At 47.8% G+C, this 21,241-nt stretch overlaps 1 protein-coding gene across 3 annotated transcripts in view; it reads left to right on the top strand.

Annotated features, from left to right (window-relative positions):
* Positions 1-21,241, top strand: part of MOCS1 (molybdenum cofactor synthesis 1) — a 102,993-nt gene that overhangs the window by 17,511 nt on the left and 64,241 nt on the right. For all 3 annotated transcript variants that reach the window (XM_075595386.1, XM_075595385.1, XM_075595387.1), the window contains exon 2: positions 18,269-18,401. In XM_075595386.1, the coding sequence (XP_075451501.1) occupies positions 18,269-18,401 (133 nt within the window). The remainder of the gene's footprint in view (positions 1-18,268; positions 18,402-21,241) is intronic.

The raw sequence follows: 21,241 nt of genomic DNA, 5'->3' as shown, positions 1-21,241 counted from the left end.
GCCGCTCGGGAGCGCGCGCGTGCAGGCCGGCAAGTGTGTGCACGGACACGCGAGCCGTGCGGGTGCACGAGCACTTGATGACGTCAGGAATGCGACGGCCACACGATGTATGTGTGAGTGAAGCTGCAGCATGGAACGCTCAGCAGGGAGAAGCCAAGTGCTGGATATGGATGCAAGAATGGAGACACCCAAAACATCAGTTCCCAAGACTAGGTGAGTCCTTAGTTTAGTTCTACAATGGGAAAAGAGAGATGGTATATATATATACATTAGGGTGTATGTTTAGCATTTATTTTGTTTTATAAATTAGTTCAGTGGTTACCCTCCCAGAAGCAGGATCTTCAAAAGGGATGGGGGAATCCCTGCAACATAAATGAAGGTTGCTAAGAAACTAAATGGTGTTCAGCTTGTGAGAAACCAGCCCTAATAGGGAAGTAATTATGTGAAGAGTGTCTTAAGACACCTGCAGGTGATACCAGTGAACAAATGAGCATTTTCTTTATTGATGAAGGAGGCTGTTAAACAGAGAGTTGATGCGGCAGTGCAGCAAGCTGTTAACCCTGCGCAGGAAAGATCTATATCCCAGACCAGTCTGGATAAGGGGAAAGGTTTTTCATCATATGGGTCTGAAAGTGATTGTTTTCATGTGTCAGAGAATGAAATGGATTCATCAGATCAAGATATTCAGGAATAATCTGAAATTGATGTAGAAAGGGTGGATCCACTCATCAAAGCCTTGATACAGGTTTTTGAACTGAAAGACATTTAGGAGTTAACACAATGGTGATCTTGTGGCTCACAGAGTTGGGGTGTGCAGTGTTTGAGCTGATACTTGGAAGAAGTTGTGGGATCGAATCCAAACAGGAGGAGGTTGAAAACAGGCACCTCTGAAATTAAAAAAAAAAAAAAAAAAAAAAGTGTCCTGGCTGCTTCAAGAGTTGTACTGGCCTGCTTTGACAGGCTAGGCGTGCTACTACTGCTGCTACTACTGCTGCTACTACTATTGCTACTACTGCTGCTACTACTGCTACTATTGCTACTATTGCTACTACTGCTACTAGTACTACTACTGCTTTTACTGCTGCTGCTTTAAAAGGTAGAGTCTTTACTATCCATCAAGTAATTAAGCACCTCATTCAGGTGGAGTTGGCGCAACCAGACGCCGGAGTATTACGCCTAAAAGGTTTGGGAAGATGTATCCATTCCCACAAGAGGAAATGAGAAAGTGGGAGGTTAGCCCAAAGGTGGATCTTGCTATTTCCAGAATAGTAAAAAAGACCACAATTCCCTTAGAGGAGGCAGCGTCATTAAAAGACGCTATGGATAAAAGGATGGATTATGCATTAAAAAAAGCATATGTTACGGCAGGAACAGCCTACAAGCCAGCCATAGCAACTACATCAATTGCTAGAGCTATGCGAGTGTGGATTGCCAATATTGAAGAGGCAATAGACAAGGGTGTAAAAAGAAGTACTATTCTTAAGGCGTTGTCAGTGGTGTAATGGGCAACTGATTACATAGCAGAAGCCTCATTGGATGCAGTAAAAATAGCAGCCAAGTCTATGGTACGAGCGGTATCAGCAAGAGGAGCTTTATGGCTCAGACAGTGGATGGCTGACACAGCATCAAAGAACACCTTATGTACATTACCATTTGAAGGTGAATTCCTATTCGGCAGCAAACTAGATGCAATAATAACAAAGGCATCAGGACAGAGCCAGGAGATTCAGTCTCCAACAGATGAATAAAATCAAGATAAAGAGATGTTTAGCTTCTGAGAATCCAGCTGTTATAGGAATACGGCTTTAAGGAAATTACTACAGGCAGAAGTAATAGAAAAGGTAAGAGGAAGCGGAATTTTTCCAGAATAATTTTGGTAAAGATGCCTACAGGGGATTACAGAGCAATACTAGACCTAAGAAAGGTAAATTCAGTCTTGAAGATAAGAAAGTTCAAGATGGGGTCTGTAAATCTGATTATACAAGAGGTACAACCAGGAGACTGGATGGTGGCGATAGACTTAAAAGACGCTTATTACATGTACCAATAGCAAAAGGGCATCAAAGATTCCTAAAGTTTGCAGTAAATCAAGAGTATTATCAATACACAGCACTAACATTGGTCTGGCAACTTCCCCAAGGTCGTTTACAAAGGTTCTAGCCCCTCTAGTGGCAGAGATGAGAAAGGGGGGTAGAGATATACCCTTACCTGGACGACATCCTGGTAAAATCAAAGGATGGGGGGAAACTCCAACAAGACCAGAAAATGGTAATAACCTTCCTAGAACATCACGGTTGGTTAATAAACAGAGACAAGAGCATTGGGTACCCACTCAGCTCTTAAGATTTCTGGGAGTGAGATTGCCAGAGGCAAAGGGGCTAGACATAGCCATGCGAACAAGGAGGCTCAGAAAAGCTACCAGGACTTCTGCAGAAGAATGCATGAGACTCCTGGGGAAATTCGCTTCAACATTAAGCGTTGCATATGAGACCTCTGCAAAAACAATTTTCTGCAACAATGGAACGGGAATCACAAAGACACAAGACAAAGAATCTTGTTACACCCACAAACAAAACAAGAGTTAAAATGGTGGGAAGATACCTGAAACCTGGTCAAAGGGAAAACGCTACAACCTGTGCACTGGTTAAAAATTACAACAGATGCGAGCAAGACAGGTTGGGGGGCTCAGATGGGAGAAGAAGTGGTGCAAGGAACCTGGGGAAATCAGGTAAACCACTTACCATCAAATCTGCTGGAATTAAAAGCAGTACAAAAGGCCCTAGAAGTTTTCCAGGACAAAATAAGAGATGGCTGTATAAGATAGAATCAGACAACAGCTCTGTGGTCAAATATATAGCCAAACAAGGAGGAACCAGGAGCAGAAAGCTGATGAAGCTCACAGCAGAAATACTCGGTTGGGCAGAGTGCCACTTGTCGGATATCACAGCCATACATATCCCAGGACTAGAAAATGTCACAGCAGACTTTCTAAGTCGCAATATCATTCACCCAGGAGAATGGGCGTTAAATCCAGGAGTATTCCAAGACCTGGTAGAGCGATGGGGTCAACCAGACATCGATCTGATGGCGACACACCAGAATCGCAAAGTAAGGAACTATTGTTCCAGACAATTTCACCCAAGCGCACAAGCTACAGATGCTCTCAGTCTCAAATGGGACTTCAAATTGGGATACCTGTTCCCTCCAATTCCTCTGATTCCAAAAACAATCAGGAAAATCAGAGAAGAGAGAGCAGAGGTGATATTCATAGCACCATACTGGCCAAGAAGGCTTTGGTTTACACAACTGGTAAATATGGCAGTGGATACACCATGGCACATACCAGATCAAAAAGGCCTGATGCAACAGGGGCCAATAAGCCATCCAAATACCAAACAATGGGCTTTGACGGCATGGCGATTGAGCGGGAGACATTGAGACTGAAGGGTTGTTCAGAGAAAACAATTCAAACCCTCTTACAAGCAAGGAAAAGTTCCACATCAAGAGTATACCATAGAATCTGGCTCTGCTTTTGTGATTGGTGTGAAAAAGAGAGAAAATTTCCTTTCACCAAGAATTGTATCTATAGTGGAGTTCCTGCATAAAGGATTTGAGAAAGGTCTCAGTCTCAGCTCATTAAAAGTACAAGTGTCGGCACTATCAGCTTTGTTGGAAAGAAATCTGGCAGTAGAAAGACTGATAATCAGGTTCTTTCAAGCAGTTAAAAGGTTAAAACCTCAAATTAAGAACAGAGTACCTACATGGGACTTGTCGTTAGTCTTGGATGTATTAACAGCAGCTCCGTTTGAACCAATACAGGACATTGGCCTAAAATGGTTGTCGGGGAAAATGGCGTTTCTGATAGCAATCACCTCGGCAAGGAGAGTGGGAGAACTACAGGCGCTATCTGCTAAGGAGCCATTCCTAATCATACATCAAGACAAGGCAGTTCTTAGACCGATACATCAATTCCTGCCAAAGGTGGTATCACAGTTCCACATAAGTCAGGAGATGGTGATCCCGTCATTTTGTCCAGAACCAAAAAATGAGAAAGAGGAAAGGTTACACAAATTGGACGTGGTAAGATGTCTTAAGGTGTACCTAGAAAGGATGAGAGATATCCGAAAGTCTGACAAATTATTTGTCATCCCAGAGGGACCAAAGAAGGGACAAGCGGCATCAAAGACTACAATTGCACAGTGGATGGTGTCTTGTATCAAAGAGCTTATGAAAGCAAAGGACAAGATAAACCTTTGAAGGTGAAGGCCCATTCTACAAGGGCCATGGCTACTTCATGGGCATTCAAAGCCCAGGCCACACCAGGGCAGATATGTAAAGCAGCTGTCTGGTCCTCATTCAATACATTTCTGAAATACTACAGACTAGACGTACAATCATCAGCTGACGCAAGCTTTGGACGTAGAGTCTTAGAAACTGTAGTGAAATAAAGTGTAAAGGGTATTAATAAAGGTTGAACTGATAAGACATTAAACTGGTGTTGTCTATTCTGATGTTCCCTCCCTAAAAATTGCACTGCTTGGGTATGTCCCAATGGTGCCCACTGCCAGGGTGATCAGGAAAGGAGAAAATTTAAACAACTTACCGTAATTTTCTTTTCCTGGAACCATGGCAGTGGGCACATAGTTACCCTCCCTATGTATGTCTAATGCCTTCCCTATGTATGTCTAATGCCTATCAGTTATATATTTTCAGCTATGGAAGAAACGTAAGACTGGTGTGCAGGTAGAGGGAGGGGCCTTATATGGTCTACCTGCAAAAGTCTACTTCCTGTCCTACCTAGAGTGAGAAGGGATTAACCCAATGGTGCCCACTGCCATGGTTCCAGGAAAAGAAAATTACGGTAAGTTGTTTAAATTTTCTCCTTTATGGGACATAAACTCGGACAAATGTCCACTCACAAAAATAGCAGTAAATTGAGCGTATATGAGATATATCTCAATCGCCAACCACGCGGTCCTCTTGGTGCACCTCGAGATCCCAGCGTTCTCCGACGTCGCTTCTCCACGTTTGGCGGAAGCGGAACCTGCTCCCTTCTGCACCAGGAAGAATTGTCCCTCTGGATACAAACAGTCCAAAGTCCGTGCTAGCATATATATATATATATAACAGCCAGAGTTTTTGCTCCAGTTTGGTGGTGGGATAATTCTGTGATATTCTCTGTTTATCGTTGCCATTGCTTCCTATGGAAACTCGTGACAATCTGCACGGTCGGTACGTAACATAAGGCTGGCTACATCTGTATACCTATGTATTGTGACCGCTAATACTGTATTAAAGCAGCATTCCTTCCCCCCCCCCCCCCCCACCCTATTTTTCCTATTGATGCAGTTCTCCGGAGCTGACACGCGCTAGTTTTAACTCCGTGGACGCACCCCGTTCTAAGAGGCTTGCTGGCTATTCTTGGGTATGCCAAGATGGCCACGGGTGTCGTCCAATAGGAAGCTGCAACATCAGCTCACCCCACTCCCAATGACATTTCAGCTTTGCCCCATCTAGATTTAACACTGATTCCATCCACTAGAAGGGTAAGTACCTGCGGAACCAGGTGGTCCCGGGCTGAAAATAGCAATGATCGGCTCCGGAGAAAACGCCCCATGGTTCGAATCCTGTAAAAAGAAGAAACGGGGCGGGAGGGAGGGAGGAGGCTTCTTTACCACGTCCTTGTGTAACTTTGCAGGTACATGCACGTTTCCAGGTAAAAGGGAGATCCGTTACCATGAATCCGACACGGGGATCTGAACCTCCAAGATCCCCTCCCAACAGGACAGGTTTTCGGGATATCCCAGCTTCAGCACAGGTGGCTCCATCCAAGGCTCGTTCGAAGACTGAGCCACTGATTGAGCCACCTGTGCTGAAGCTGGGACCGATTGAGCCCCTTTGCTGAAGCATTGATATCCTGGAAACCTGACCTGTTGGGGAGTTTTGAGGACTGGGGTTGAGCTCCCTTAGCACAGGACTGGCTTCTTATTTGGAACACTGCCCTGGATAACCTCTTACTCTTACTGTTCTCATGCTGATTTTTTTGAAGCTTATCTCCCCACCCAGCTGCCTGAGCAGGAACATGTGCATGTGATTAGCAAATGAGAAGGCCTGGATAGTTGCCGTTTCCATAATGAATATCACAGCCTATAATATTCTATTAACCTAAAAATAGAATCAGATAATTGGGTTTATCTGATCATACTTGCCCCAAATAATATTCTTAACCCAATTAATCTATTAATGAAGTTCAATCCTTCAAAACATTCCCAACTATATATATTCCATGTGTAGCCATGCATAACAATGTCTACAGTCATCTCTCCTGCTGGCAATAAAACCTGGTAAGTTACAGGAATGCCAGCAGTAATCATGGAGGTTTGCCCTGACACCCTGGTGAGCTGCCCTATGTATGGATGGGAGTGGCTACATGCTCTGAGTCCCTATATAGTGACATCAGAGATGTGCCTGCCTCCTGAGGTATATAAGGCACTGCCTAAAGTTAGTGCGTGTGCGTGTGGTTGCTGCGAGTTGATGGTGCAAGGTGAAGCAGCAAGTTAAAGGTGCCCACTAGTGCAGTAACTAGAGGCATCAATTTATATCAAGCCAGAGAAGGCCAACTGTGTCCAGGGACCTGGCACAGGGGTGATCTCCCTGCGGGGAGAGGGAATCCCACTCCATTGGGAGGGCGTACCTTTTAAAGGGAATTGCGGAAGAATGTGCGGCTGAGACAAGGACTGTGAGGGGCAGCTGGCCCTTATCACCACGCACAATAAATATGGCTTGTTAAACGAGAACCCCATGGGGTGAGTTTGCAATTACTCTCCTGGGGCCCTCACCACCAAGAAGGCGTTCCTCATCAGGACCATCTACCTGCATGCGCATAGATCCTGATGAGGTGGAGGCGCTGCACGTGATGTAAGTAGGACTCGTCACCCACTACCTCAGATACCTGTCGGGCTTGACATCCCCGAATACCATCATGCGGGAGACTCAGGAGTCCTGTTGCCTACAGGTTCACCACCATACACCGACATGTAACGGGGCTGGATAGACAACAGGGGCCAATGTAAGATTGGGTGGGTCAGACCAGACACGAACAGGCGTTACACATGTATAGAAGAAGTGCCTTAGATCAGCGGTTCCCAGCCCTGTGCTCCCCCTGCTGGAGAATATTTGTTCTGTGAACCGCTATTGCCTATTCATCAGACTATGACTAACATTACTGTGTGACTGATCCCAGGCAGTTTAGTGCCCTGAGCTGGTGCTTTAGTCCCCAAACTGCTCCTCCGTGTGTGCAGATATCATGGGTCGTATACTGTAGCTGGCAATCGCTGCGGGAGCTTCCAAAGTCACGCCCCACAATGCATTGCTGCGGTGGATGCAAAGCATATGGAAGCTCCCGCTGTCAGTGACCGCTATACCACCCTCTCTAAGGTATCGTTTGGGGTCTTACTAAGGCTGAGATTGTGCCAAGAAGCTGCAAGGCAGCAACGCTGTTCTGTGACCTCGCCCAGCGCTGCCGCCGAGCAGCATCTTGGTTTATACCGGGCAGGGAGAGCAAAGGAATCGCAGAGCTGTGGTGGAGGCGTGGCCTTGAGCGGATTGGCTGAGCCGCTCATGTGACGCAATTTTTTTGTTCAGAATCTCTTCCCCAGCCGTACGCACTGCAGTACGGCGCTCCGCGACAGTCTCTTGCTGTATGAGCACTTCAATTGAAAGTAAGTTAGTTGTTTTGGCGCCCCACGCGTTTTTGGGTATAACCACGGCCTAAGTGCGCAGTCCCCACGCGGGCTGTGTTGGGAATTACTGCCTTAGTGTAATATCAATTACTTGTAAATTTAAGAGTGAATATTTTTTAGGGGACAGTCCCTTTGTCATAAAATATTAGAATTTAAATTAATGATTGTAGAAGCTCAAAAGAGACGTTGGCTCCTGCTTAATTAACCCTTTTGCTGCAGGGGGTCCGCAACGCATTGCTTGGGAGAATAGCAGGAACATGCACAGGGTAAATCAGTATGTGAAATAAATCAAATCTAAACAAATCTTTTTCACTGTAAGCACCTTCATTACTGCTGCCTGCTGAGCACCATTAAGTGCCCCAGCCTGTCCCTCCGCCTGTCCCTCCGCCTGTCCCTCCAGCGCGGAGAAGAACCGGTTCTTGCTGTTACAAGACAAGCAGCAGCAGGAGAGATTGGCATTTAATCTCATTACACGGGAACTTCATCCAACGCGACCTCACAAATATACACCGGGGACCCTCTGCATGTAAACAAGCCAATCGTTACCAGATTAAACTCTTCATATAGTTTATTATCAAAGTCCTACCTAATCTGTGCCCCAGCTCCCTGGAAGTGCTCCAGGCTCCCTATTCTCACAATCGCTCAGTAAGGCCAGGTCCCCGCTGGCTACTGCAGCGCCCACTGTGGCGGACGCTGCAGGGACAAGAGCCGCCCCACAAAGGGGCCGGGCCCGCTGCGAGGGGGGGCCGCCGCGCTGCGCCGGCCGTTTCTCCTGCTCTCCAATTGAAAATTGAGATCAGGACTCGCGATGGAGTGCTAGGCCACGCCCCCCGGCGGTTCAGCCAGTGAGGGCGAACCAGCCTGGTGACGTCATGGCCACGCCCCCTCTCCCCTCTCCCCCCCCCTCCCTGTCTTTCCCCTGCTGCTCACTGCAGACCGGGGAATTCGGCTGCACGCGCCGCCAGCCTTGCAGGCGCGCGTGCAGCGCAGGCAGCAGAGCCGTAGCCTTAGATCTGCAGAGGAAGGACTCCTAACAGTTCCCAGACTCCTTAAAGGAAATGCAGCATGCAAATCAGTGCTCATCTTCATACAATATAAGTGCAACTAATAATATACCCGGTGTTGGTGACCAAGTCATAAAGTGCACTAATCTTAATAATTTACTTGTCTTTTCCACAAATTCACTGATCAGTGCATTTTGTTAATGGTGACAATGGATGATTGGAAATAATGGATAAATAAAATCAATGCCAAAGTGAATGTGTGAAAATATATAATACACCGACCGATACAGCTGCTCTAACCCTTTATAGAACCGTTTCTCGAGTTCTTCCAATTTTCAACTTTCTCCAAGGTAGAGGAGTGCAGTATCATACCAAAAAGAAGAGCGAAAAACGGAAAATTGTGTAACACGTTCTTCAATGGGAAGAATACTCACATATTCTTTCATTATAAGAGACAGATCCAAATCTGTGGCAATTTCTATGGGAGTGATGGGGTAATCAGCAAAGCTTGTAGGACACGTAGACAAGGAATGTGACAGCCCATGTTTAAAGTAGCATGCAGTCTGGGGTTTAAAAGGGAGTTCAAAATGAGTGACTAAGTGGACAACCCCTACTGGCCGATTCCTGAATTGTACACTGAAAAGAGGTTTTTATCTAACCAAGACTGCACATCTCAGCACTTGACTATTGCTGCCATGCCACCTTTACTATTTATATTTGCTATGGCCTCACTTCATTTAAAATTATGCACTTCTTTCTACCAACCTCATTATGTCTCTAACTATTCATATATCTCCATCTCTCCTTCCTTCACCACTTCAGTTCACATGAACTCCTTTCTTACCTGCGCCCTCTGACACTATACAGCTATACCCCCTGCACTAAAACACACCCCTACAAATCCTCACACATTCTATTTCTATCCATGCTTCTCCTCCTTGCTTCTTGGGATATCTCTCCCAATCCTGGTCTCTGATTTTTTTTTTTCCTACTTACTCTCGTTCTCGCCTGCCAAATGCAACTTCTACTCCTTCTGGTGTCAACCCTCATACCACTCCCCTTCCACCTCTCTCCCTTTCTCCTGTGCCCTTTGGAATGCTCGCTCCCTTTCTAACAAGTTCCTCTCTGTGCATGACTTCTTTCTCACTCTCTGCTCCTATTTGCTATAACTAAGACCTGGCTCACTCAGACTGACTCTGCTCTGGAAGCTGCCGTCTCTTAAGGTGGCCTTTCTTTCTCCTACACGCCTGATGGCAGGGGTGGAGGCGTTGGGCTTCTTCTCTCCCCTCTCTGCCTTTCTATTCTCTGCGAACCCTTCCTATACCCCCCTCTCTTGCTTTTCCCTCCTTTTGAGGCTCACTGTCCAGATCTTCAACCCCCTCCCTGTCTACGTTGTGGTCATCTATCGCCCACCTACCTCTACTCCCCCCCCCCCTCTGCCTTTCTCTATCACTTTGAATCCTGGCTCTTTCTCTCCTTAGACTCCCCTGTTCTTCTTCTTGGGGACTTCAACTACCACATTGACCCCTCTCTCCCTTGGGTTTCCCGCATTCTCTCTCTAACCTCTTCTTTTTGCCTTCAACAGTGGACTGCTGCCAGCACCCACAAGGATGACCACTACCTAGACCTGGTCTGCACTAAAAACTCGCTTCTCCCCTTCTCCATCTCCACCTACCCCTCGTTTCTGCAAAAACCAGCACTCTATTAACCTACCAGCTTTTTATTCCACTTTATGCTCCTCCCTCTTCTCTCAGTACTGCTACAGACCCTGACAACATGGTCAGGAACTACAACTCTGCCTTATCTCCTCACTTCTACATGCCCCGATTTTTCCTCTCTGCCATCCTCGCCCCTCCTAACCCCAGACCCTGGCTAAATTCCCACACGTGCATGCTGCTTTCCTCCACTCGTTCCTCTGGAAGAAATCTCACACTCTCGCAGACTTCCTTCACTACAAATGTATGCTATCCTGTTTCAACTCTGCCCTCTCTCAGGCTAAACAAACCTATTTTTCTTCACTAATCAACACACAAGTCTAACCCATGCCAACTCTTCTCTGTCTTTGACTCTCTATTTAGACCGCCCTCAGCTGCCTCATCTTCTTCCTCCATCTCACCTCAGGACTTTGTGACTATTTTAAGGAAAAGGTGGAATCCATACGTCAGAATATCCCCTCTGTTTCCTCCTCCCATCATACACGCTTCCTTACTCTCCTCCTGCCTTCCTTGACTCTCTTTCACTGTCTGAGAGGAGGATGTGTCATTGCTGATCTCCTCTTATCCCTCTACCATTTGACCTCTTGACCCCATTCACTCCCATCTCCTAAAACCTCTTGCTCCTACTATAATCCCTAGGCTCACACACATTTTTAACTTCTCCCTCTACTCTGGTAACTTTCCGTCCTCCTTCAAACATGCAACAGTTATACCATTACTCAAAAACAGCAAGCTTTACCATACCTGTCTTTCTAACTATCGACCTGTCTCCCTCCTGCATTTTGCCTCTAAACTCCTTGAACATCTTGTATTCTCTCACTTGTTCCACTTTCTCAACACCTAGTCTCTCCTAGACCCTCTACAACCTGGCTTCCACACTGCTCACTCCACTGAAACAGCCCTCACTAAAATAACTAATGACCTCCATGCTGCCAAAGACAGAGGTCATTACAGTCTGCTCATATTACTTGACCTCTCTGCAGCATTTGACAGCGTGGACCACCCTCTTCTCCTTCACATTCTCCATACTCTTGGTATTCGTAACAAAGCTCTATCCTAGATCTTCTCTTACCTCCCATCGTACTTTCAGAGTCTCTTCTGCTAACATCTCCTCGTCTTTCTCTATCGATCTCTTTGAGGGGGTACCCCAGGGCTCTGTTCTGGGACCTGTTCTCTTTTTTTTTTTTTTTCTCTGTACACACTCTCTCTAGGTGACCTAATCACATCTCTTGGGTTTAAATATCACCTCTATGCTGACGACACAGAAATTTACTTTTCAACCCCTGACCTTACACCTGCTGTACAGACCAAAGTTTCTGAATGTTTCTCTGCTATATCATCCTGGACGTCCCTCAACCGATTTTAAACAAAAAACAGAGCTCCTTATACAGTACTTCCTGCCAAACCTGGCCCGACTACATCCTTCCACATTACTGTTGGAAGTACTGTCATTCACCCAGTAACCCAAGCACGCTGCCTAGGTGTCACACTCGACTCCTCTCTCTCATTCTCCTCTCACAGTCAAAACGTATCTAAAACCTGTCACTTTTTACTCCAATATTACAAAGATACCCCCTTTCCTCTGTTGCTCGACTGCTAAAACTCTGACTCAGGCCCTCATTCTCTCCCGTCTCGGTTACTGTAATCTCCTGCTATCCGGCCCTCCTGCCTCTCGCCTGTCTCCTCTACAATCTATCCCAAACGCTGCTGCCAGAATCACTCTACTCTTTCCTAAATCTGTCTGTGTCTCTCCTGCTGAAATCCCTCTCCTGGCTTCCCATCAAATCCCGCGTCTCCCACTCAATTCTCCTCACTTTTAAAGCTTTACACTCTTCTGCCCCTCCTTGCACCTCAGCCCTAATTTCTCGCTATGCATCCTCCCAACTCTTGCGTTCTTCTCAAGGATGTCTTCTCTCTACCCCATTTGTATCTAAAGCCCTCTCCTCCCGTAAACCTTTCTCACTGACTGCCCCACACCCCTGGAATGCCCTTCCCTCAATACCCGACTATCACTCTCTCTATCCACCTTTTAAGACCCACCTTAAGACACTTGCTTAAAGAAGCATACGAGTAGCTCCATGGCTAATACTATACACATTACATAAAGCTTGGCCCTCTGCAGACGTACTTACCCGAATGCCCTCCTACTGTCTCTGTACGTTCTTCCTACCTACCAATTAGATTGTAAGCTCTTCAGAGCAGGTTCTCGTCTTCTTAAATTTTACTTTTGTCTGAAGCACTTATTCCCATGACCTGTTATTTGTACTATTTGTTATTTATCTGATTGTCGCGTCTATTGCTATTGTGAAGCGCTATGTACATTAATGGTGTTATATAAATAAAGACCTACAATACCATACTATAGTGCAGATGGTGTATGTAATGGGATCTTTATGAATCAATAGAAATGTTCACTCGCGCTACTCATTCTTTTAAGCGTATACACTTCTGGAGTTCTCAGTCGTTTGTCTCACGGCTATCGCACTCCTCCGTGCATTCGCGTTTTACATGACCACTTTGTGTCCCGGATGTGGTGGACATCCCGGATGTTGAGACGATGAGAGAACGCTTCTCTGTCTCCCCAATTCAATGTGTTTTACCTGAAAGGCTTCCTCAGGAGTCCATTTTAACACCAGAAGTTTATACGCGTTTTAAACGCTTTAAAGAATGGGTAGCAGGAGTGTACATCCTAAGGCTGCGGTCCCAGTCAGCACTGTAGCACGCGCGCCCTGCAATCTGAGGTCTGTGGGGAGAGTGAGAGATTGCGACGGGGGGGGGAGCCTGTCTGGGTTTTTGCAGGGGAGTGGCCATTACCTCACGTGGGTGGTTCACGCTCACTGGCTGAGCCTCCGTCGCAAGTCGTAAGCTCGGCTGACAAATGCGCGTGGATGTGCGTACTGGCCCAGCCCCATTGAGGGGTGGTACTTGTACGCACTGCGCACGTCGAACCGTACGCCGTAGAACACACTGCGGCCCAAGCCTAAAAGATTTGTATTGATTTATAAAGATCCCTTTACATACTCCATCTGCACTATCGCATTCCTGCTCTAATTATCCTACACGCTTTTCTGACTACCCGATCACTCCATAGAAGGGCCACAGATTTGGATCTGCCTTTCATAATTAAGGAATATGTAAGTAGTACTGAATACTTGGTTTACACAACTCCCTTTCCATTGAAGAACGTGTTACACTATTTTGTGTTTGTCTCTTTTCTTTTTGGTGTGATGTTGCGCCCCCCTGCATTGGAGAAAGTTCCCCAAATCTCCCCGACTTCCTGTAGGGTCCCAGGTTTTAGCCGCGATCTTCCTGCTCTCGGTAACTCTCTGCCTCGTGCTGTCCGAGAAGCCTTTAAGAACAGGCTCAAGACTTGTCTGCTTACTCAGGCATTTCATTAATTAACCACAACGTATCCACCATGTAATGCTTACCTTTCCATTCTGCATTCTGTTTGTCGAAAGCAGGCCTGCACAACTCGTAAAGTGAGAAGGGCCGAACTGATCCAAGGAAAAAAAAATTGGGCCGCAAGGGTAAAATCATCATCATCATCATCTCTCCTCCAGCACCTCTCATCATCATCATCCTCAGATATCTCCCCCAGCACCCCTCATCATCATCCTCATATGTCCACCAGCACCCTTCATTATCAACCTTTGCGATACTTCCCATCTATCTCTCATACCCCCATCTCTCCCCCTCACCCACACACATAATACTCCCCCTCCACATCAAACACACAATAACCCCCTGCACACCACACACACATCCCAACCCCCTGCACCTTACATCACTCTCCCCCCCTGCACTTCACATCACTCTCCCCCCCTGCAACTCGCATCACTCTCCCCCCCCTGCACCTTGCATCACTCTCCCCCTCGCACCTCGCATCACTCTCCCCCCCTGCACGTCGCATCACTCTCCCCCCTGCACCTCGCATCACTCTCCCCCCCTGCACCTTGCATCACTCTCCCCCCCCCCTTGCAACTCACATCTCTCTTCCCCCCCTGCAACTCGCATCTCTCTTCCACCCCCCCCCTGCAACTCGCATCACTCTCCCCCCCCCCTTGCAACTCACATCATCCCCCCCCCCTCACAAGGAAAACAGAGTCGGGCCCCACAGCCCATTTCAGCAGCCCCCCACAGCCCATATCAGCAGCCCCCCAGTTCATTTCAGCAGCCCCCCACAGTAGCAGCCCCCTAGCACATTTCAGCAGGTCCCCCCAGCCCTTTCCATTTCAGCAGCCCCCACCCATGTCAGCAGCCCCCCTCCCATGTCAGCCCCCCCAGCCCATTCCATGTCAGCAGCCCCCCTCCCATGTCAGCAGCCCCCCTCCCATGTCAGCAGCCCCCCACCCATGTGAGCAGCCCCCCACCCATGTCAGCAGTCCCCCTCCCATGTCATCAGCCCCCCTCCCATGTCAGCACCTCCCCTCCCCCCATGTCAGCAGCCCCCCTCCCATGTCAGCAGCCTCCCCCATGCTTACATGGTGATGGTGGTGGGGCGGCGGCAGGGAAGCGCGAGGGAGGCGCGCTCTAGCAGCAGTCCCGGAAGTTCCGAGTCGCGCTACACTGCTAGAGCGCGTCCCCGTGCTGGAGGAGGGAGGTTAGGGGAGAGCACGCACAGACACGGCTGGAGCGCGCTCCTACTTGAGCGCGTCCTTCTTTCCCTACCAGGGAAGGGGGGTTGAAGGGGGTCTGTCGCGGGCCGCACGGGGTGCCCTGGTGGGCCGTATGTTCTGCAGCCCTGGTCTAAAGTTTTATCTTGTGCTTTGGTTTCTTTTATACTGTAGCTTTAAATGTTGTGTTTTTTTTATTTTTGTTAGGCACTTTTAGTCCCATTGTGAGACGAGCTAGATAAATAGTTATATATAAAATGATGGCATTGTAGAGCGCCTATCATGTACGTTTGATGCTATATATTTAAAAAAAAAAGTTGTAAGTCTGTTTTGTAATGTTAGTGAGTGTGTCTGCTTTGTAATGTTAGTGAGTGTGTTTGCTTTGTAATGTTAGTGAGTGTGTCTGCTTTGTAATGTTAGTGAGTGTGTTTGCTTTGTAATGTTAGTGAGTGTGTCTGCTTTGTAATGTTAGTGAGTGTGTCTACTTTGTAATGTTAGTGAGTGTGTCTGCTTTGTAATGTTAGTGAGTGTGTCTGCTTTGTAATGTTAGTGAGTGTGTCTGCTTTGTAATGTTAGTGAGTGTGTCTGCTTTGTAATGTTAGTGAGTGTGTCTGCTGATGTAATGAACCCTAGAAGTCACACAATACGAGCTTTCAAAAGAACTATTCATCCCACGGGCAGTACGAAGGACTTGGGTCATCCCTTAACGTTGGAGGAAAGGAGATTTCACCAGCAACGAAGGAAAGGGTTCTTTACAGTAAGGGCAGTTAAAATGTGGAATTCATTACCCATGGAGACTGTGATGGCAGATACAATAGATTTGTTAAAAAAAAAAAAAAAAAGTTGGACATCTTTTTGGAACGGTATACAGCTTTATACCAAATAAGTAAACATGGGAAGGACTCTTATTGCAAATATTTAGTCAGGAAGGAATTAATTTTCCCCCTGGATGATGTGTCCCTGGGGTTTTCTGTTTGCCTTCCTCTAGGATGAGTATCTGTCGTCTAAAATGAACACCAGCTGAACTTGAGTTTCTCGACCTTCTATTATGTAACTCTGTAATGCACACAATGTACAGGGACAGTGTGCAAAGCTGTGTGACCTGGGAAATCTGTGTTATAGCCTCCGTGACAGGACAAAGGGTTAGTGACCAGACGACAACACACAGATAATCAGATGATTACATAAAGCCCCCTATAATTGCACTCTAGGTAGGTGACATTGTTGGAACAATGTCATCTATAAGGAGGCCACTGAATAGCCTATTCCCTTGATAGGGTAAGCCGCAAAGGTCACACTCAAATGAAAATAAAAAACTTTTAATCAATAATGTTAAAAACGACGAGACACCATAAAAATGCATACACAATGCATAATAAAATCCCCAAATGTGTATAGGCACGAAGGCAGGCAGGGAACTAGCAATGTCCAGAGCCTCAAGATAGGCTGACGCAACGCTGCATAAATCCACACAGTATGTATGTGTGGTTGCGTACCGAAATAATTAAATAATAAATGGCACGCTGCAGTGAGTAATGGAGTGTAAGAGACCCCTCCGTAAGGTAATATACAACCTGATTAGGATCGCTAGCGTGTCGACAGCTGAAGTTCCAGGAAGTAACCGGAACTGATCGTGCCTACTCCCACAAGCCGCGTAGACGTCAGCGTGATGACGTCACGCGTACCCCGACGTACGTTTCGCGCGTCACAGCGCGCTTTCTCAAGGGGGAGGTGTAACAGACATGATTATCTGTGTGTTGTTGCCTTGCGTTCTCCCTTGCACCAGGTAGTTTACCCTTACTCTTTGTGTTTGTATGGTGAAGCGACGTGCCCCCTGTGTATCTTAGTGACCAGACGTCCTGGATTAGCTGGAACAGCCGGGTCACGACTTATTTTAAATCTACTCTACTGACCGAGGGACCCATGGCAAGAAAGGGGTTAATCTCAATGTTCTGTCCAAGAGTCTTAAGAATGGGCGTCCAGCCCTCAAACAGTACTGGGGTCTGCTACAGATGTAGCGCGTGACATTTCTTCTCCAAATAACACAACCTTGCCGGTATAATGCAGAATGTCACAATATCCCACCATAAGGTACGGTAGGAGACGGTGAAGCCGGCTATATCTGTACTTCTAATCATCTCGAGCATTTGGAACTGATGGAGCGCGGCTCAGGGAAGGAAGACACAGACTGATAACCATGACACTGAGTTTGATGCAGGGGAACCTGGTGCAACTCCTTGTGACCTTGTGCAAGTCACTTTATCTCCCTGGGCCTCCGGCACCAAAAACAGAGATTGTAACCTGTCAGAAATCCATGCCAGCAAAAAAATGTAGGAAAGCGGTGCGTAAACTGTTGGCAGTAAATACAATAAAAAAAAACTATTATTATATCTGTATTATTATTTGCTTCACTAAAGCACAGAAGTCATTATTGGTGTTCACCTTGCAGAGCTCTGACTTCCACTATTACTTTCTCATTGTTGCCTTCTAACCGTTTCTAATAGAGAAGGACTCTCCTTATTATAAAGCCCACCCCTGTTACTATGGGTAGGGTGGCAGCCGGAACGGGCACTGCAGCATGGCAGATATGATAAGAGCATGTCCGCAGCTGGTGTAACATATTCTCTCTAAAGCCAGACTCCACTCCAGTCCTCAAATTCCCCCCCCCCCCCCCCCCCCCCCCACCCAACAGGTCAGCTTTTAAGGATATCCCTGCTTCAGCACAGGTGGCTCAATTAATCCAAGCTTCAGCGCAGGTGGCTCAATCAGAAGCTTAGTCTTCAACTGAGCCTCTGATTGAGCCATCTGTGCTGAAGCTGGGACTGATTGGCCTATTTGGGGGGCTTGAGGACTTCCGTTGAGCGCCCCTTCTCTATGGAGATCCATGGTCACAAGGAGCAGCCGTGTGACACGTGAGGTTCCCAGTATTTTTATACCGCGTGTCATGCTCTGGGTTTGGAAGGAAGTTTCATCCCAGTCCTGGAATTCCAATTTGCCCTAATTAATTAATGGTGTTTTTGTACTTTCTAAGGTGTTTGGTTCCAGTTCATGATGCTGTGAAGTCATCTGATCTCCCTAGTGAAGCAGTGTGTACTGTACACAGGCGCCTGCTCGCAGGGTTGAAGTGTTTCCTGGGCATACATGCAGGTGGTGGTTCTGGTTGTAAATAGTGGTGTCTTCTGTCTCCGCAGGGCTTGTCCAGCACAGAGAGAAAAGGGTTTCTGAAAGAGCACCCGTTGCCTTTCTCTGCTTTCCTCACTGACAGCTTTGGCCGACAGCACAACTACCTTAGGATCTCGCTGACTGAGAAATGCAACCTCCGGTGTAAGTGCCCATCACCGGCGCAGTCCCACCTAGGAGCAAAGGGAACCAAGGATTCCACCTGTATGTGCGTATATATGTGTGTGTATGCGGATGTAGCACAATGGTTGGTCACACAGTCGGCGCGGAATCCACCAGGCGTTTGGTCCTGGTACCCGCGTGCTCACAGAGACCCCCACAGCCAGACTAATTGCTCATCAGGATTAACACAGCGGAGGTCCCTGCTTCTCAATGGGAGTCCTGCGGTGTGTATCCTACTGGGCTGCACCTGTCTGTAAGGGACGCGCCGTGAGGGTAGACAGAGGGGATCCATTCTGCTCTACCCTCACGGCGCGTCCCTTACAGACAGGTGCAGCCCAGTAGGATACACACCGTGGGAGTCCCATTCCACTTGTGAATAATGCAAAAAAAAGTTATTTATTGTTCCAAGAAATAACTTGCGTGTGTCACACATTGGGGAGGCCTTCTTCATCAGGTAGTGGTCTCTATCTCTATATCACCATATACCTATCTCCTCTTCTTCAGCACTTGTCGATCCACTGCTGAATGAAGGCCCCCAATGGTGTGTGTGTGTGTGTGTGTGTGTGTGTGTGTGTGTGTGTGTGTGTGTGTGTGTGTGTGTGTGTGTGTGTGTGTGTGTGTGTGTGGAAGTGTGTGGGGAAGTGTGTGTGTGAGGGGGGAAGTGTGTGTGTGTGTGTGTGTGTGTGTGTGTGTCTGAGAGGGGAAGTGTGTGTGTGTCTGAGAGGGGAAGTGTGTGTGTGTCTGAGAGGGGAAGTGTGTGTGTGTGTGAGGGGAAGTGTGTGTGTGTGAGGGGAAGTGTGTGTGGGTGTGAGAGGGGAAGTGTGTGGGTGTGAGTGTGTGAGAGGGGAAGTGTGTGTGTGTGGAGGTGGAAGTGTAAGTGTGTGGCGGTGGAAGTGTAAGTGTGTGGAGGTGGAAGTGTAAGTGTGTGGAGGTGGAAGTGTAAGTGTGTGGGTGTGGAAGTGGAAGTGTGTGGAAGTGGAAGTGTGTGGGTGTGGAAGTGGAAGTGTGTGGAAGTGGAAGTGTGTGGAAGTGGAAGTGTGTGGAAGTGGAAGTGTGTGGAAGTGGAAGTGTGTGGAAGTGGAAGTGTGTGGAAGTGGAAGTGTGTGGAAGTGTGTGGAAGTGTGTGGAAGTGGAAGTGTGTGGAAGTGGAAGTGTGTGGAAGTGGAAGTGTGTGGAAGTGGAAGTGTGTGGAAGTGTGTGGAAGTGTGTGGAAGTGTGTGGGTGTGGAAGTGTGTGGGTGTGGAAGTGTGTGGGTGTGGAAGTGTGTGGGTGTGGAAGTGTGTGGGTGTGGAAGTGTGTGGGTGTGGAAGTGTGTGGGTGTGGAAGTGTGTGGGTGTGGAAGTGTGTGGGTGTGGAAGTGGAAGTGTGTGGGTGTGGAAGTGGAAGTGTGTGGGTGTGGAAGTGGAAGTGTGTGGGTGTGGAAGTGGAAGTGTGTGGGTGTGGAAGTGGAAGTGTGTGGAAGTGGAAGTGTGTGGAAGTGGAAGTGTGTGGAAGTGTGTGGGTGTGGAAGTGTGTGGAAGTGTGTGGGTGTGGAAGTGTGTGGAAGTGTGTGGGTGTGGAAGTGTGTGGAAGTGTGTGGGTGTGGAAGTGGAAGTGTGTGGAAGGTGTGTGGTGTGGAAGTGGAAGTGTGTGGAAGTGTGTGGAAGTGGAAGTGTGTGGAAGTGTGTGGGTGTGGAAGTGGAAGTGTGTGGAAGTGGAAGTGTGTGGGTGTGGAAGTGGAAGTGTGTGGAAGTGGAAGTGTGTGGAAGTGTGTGGAAGTGGAAGTGTGTGGAAGTGTGTGGGTGTGGAAGTGTGTGGAAGTGTGTGGGTGTGGAAGTGTGTGGAAGTGTGTGGGTGTGGAAGTGTGTGGAAGTGTGTGGGTGTGGAAGTGGAAGTGTGTGGAAGTGTGTGGGTGTGGAAGTGGAAGTGTGTGGAAGTGTGTGGGTGTGGAAGTGGAAGTGTGTGGAAGTGTGTGGAAGTGGAAGTGTGTGGAAGTGTGTGGGTGTGGAAGTGTGTGGGTGTGGAAGTGGAAGTGTGTGGAAGTGGAAGTGTGTGGGTGTGGAAGTGGAAGTGTGTGGAAGTGGAAGTGTGTGGAAGTGTGTGGGTGTGGAAGTGGAAGTGTGTGGAAGTGGAAGTGTGTGGAAGTGGAAGTGTGTGGAAGTGTGGGTGTGGAAGTGGAAGTGTGTGGAAGTGTGTGGGTGTGGAAGTGTGTGGAAGTGTGTGGGTGTGGAAGTGGAAGTGTGTGGAAGTGTGTGGGTGTGGAAGTGGAAGTGTGTGGGTGTGGAAGTGTGTGGGTGTGGAAGTGGAAGTGTGTGGGTGTGGAAGTGTGTGGGTGTGGAAGTGTGTGGGTGTGGAAGTGTGTGGGTGTGGAAGTGGAAGTGTGTGGGTGTGTGGGTGTGGAAGTGTGTGGAAGTGGAAGTGGAAGTGTGTGGGTGTGTGGTGTGGAAGTGTGTGGGTGTGGAAGTGGAAGTGGAAGTGTGTGGGTGTGGAAGTGGAAGTGTGTGGGTGTGAAGTGGAAGTGTGTGGGTGTGGAAGTGGAAGTGTGTGGAAGTGTGTGGGTGTGGAAGTGTGTGGGTGTGGAAGTGGAAGTGTGTGGAAGTGTGTGGGTGTGGAAGTGGAAGTGTGTGGGTGTGGAAGTGGAAGTGTGTGGGTGTGGAAGTGGAAGTGTGTGGGTGTGGAAGTGGAAGTGTGTGGAAGTGTGTGGGTGTGGAAGTGTGTGGGTGTGGAAGTGTGTGGGTGTGGAAGTGTGTGGGTGTGGAAGTGTGTGGTGTGGAAGTGTGTGGGTGGAAGTGGAAGTGGAAGTGTGTGGGTGTGGAAGTGGAAGTGTGTGGGTGTGGAAGTGG

This window comes from Ascaphus truei, chromosome 4 (genome assembly GCF_040206685.1).
Source record: "Ascaphus truei isolate aAscTru1 chromosome 4, aAscTru1.hap1, whole genome shotgun sequence".
Lineage (NCBI taxonomy): Eukaryota > Metazoa > Chordata > Amphibia > Anura > Ascaphidae > Ascaphus > Ascaphus truei.
This window is presented reverse-complemented; position numbering and strand designations above follow the sequence as displayed.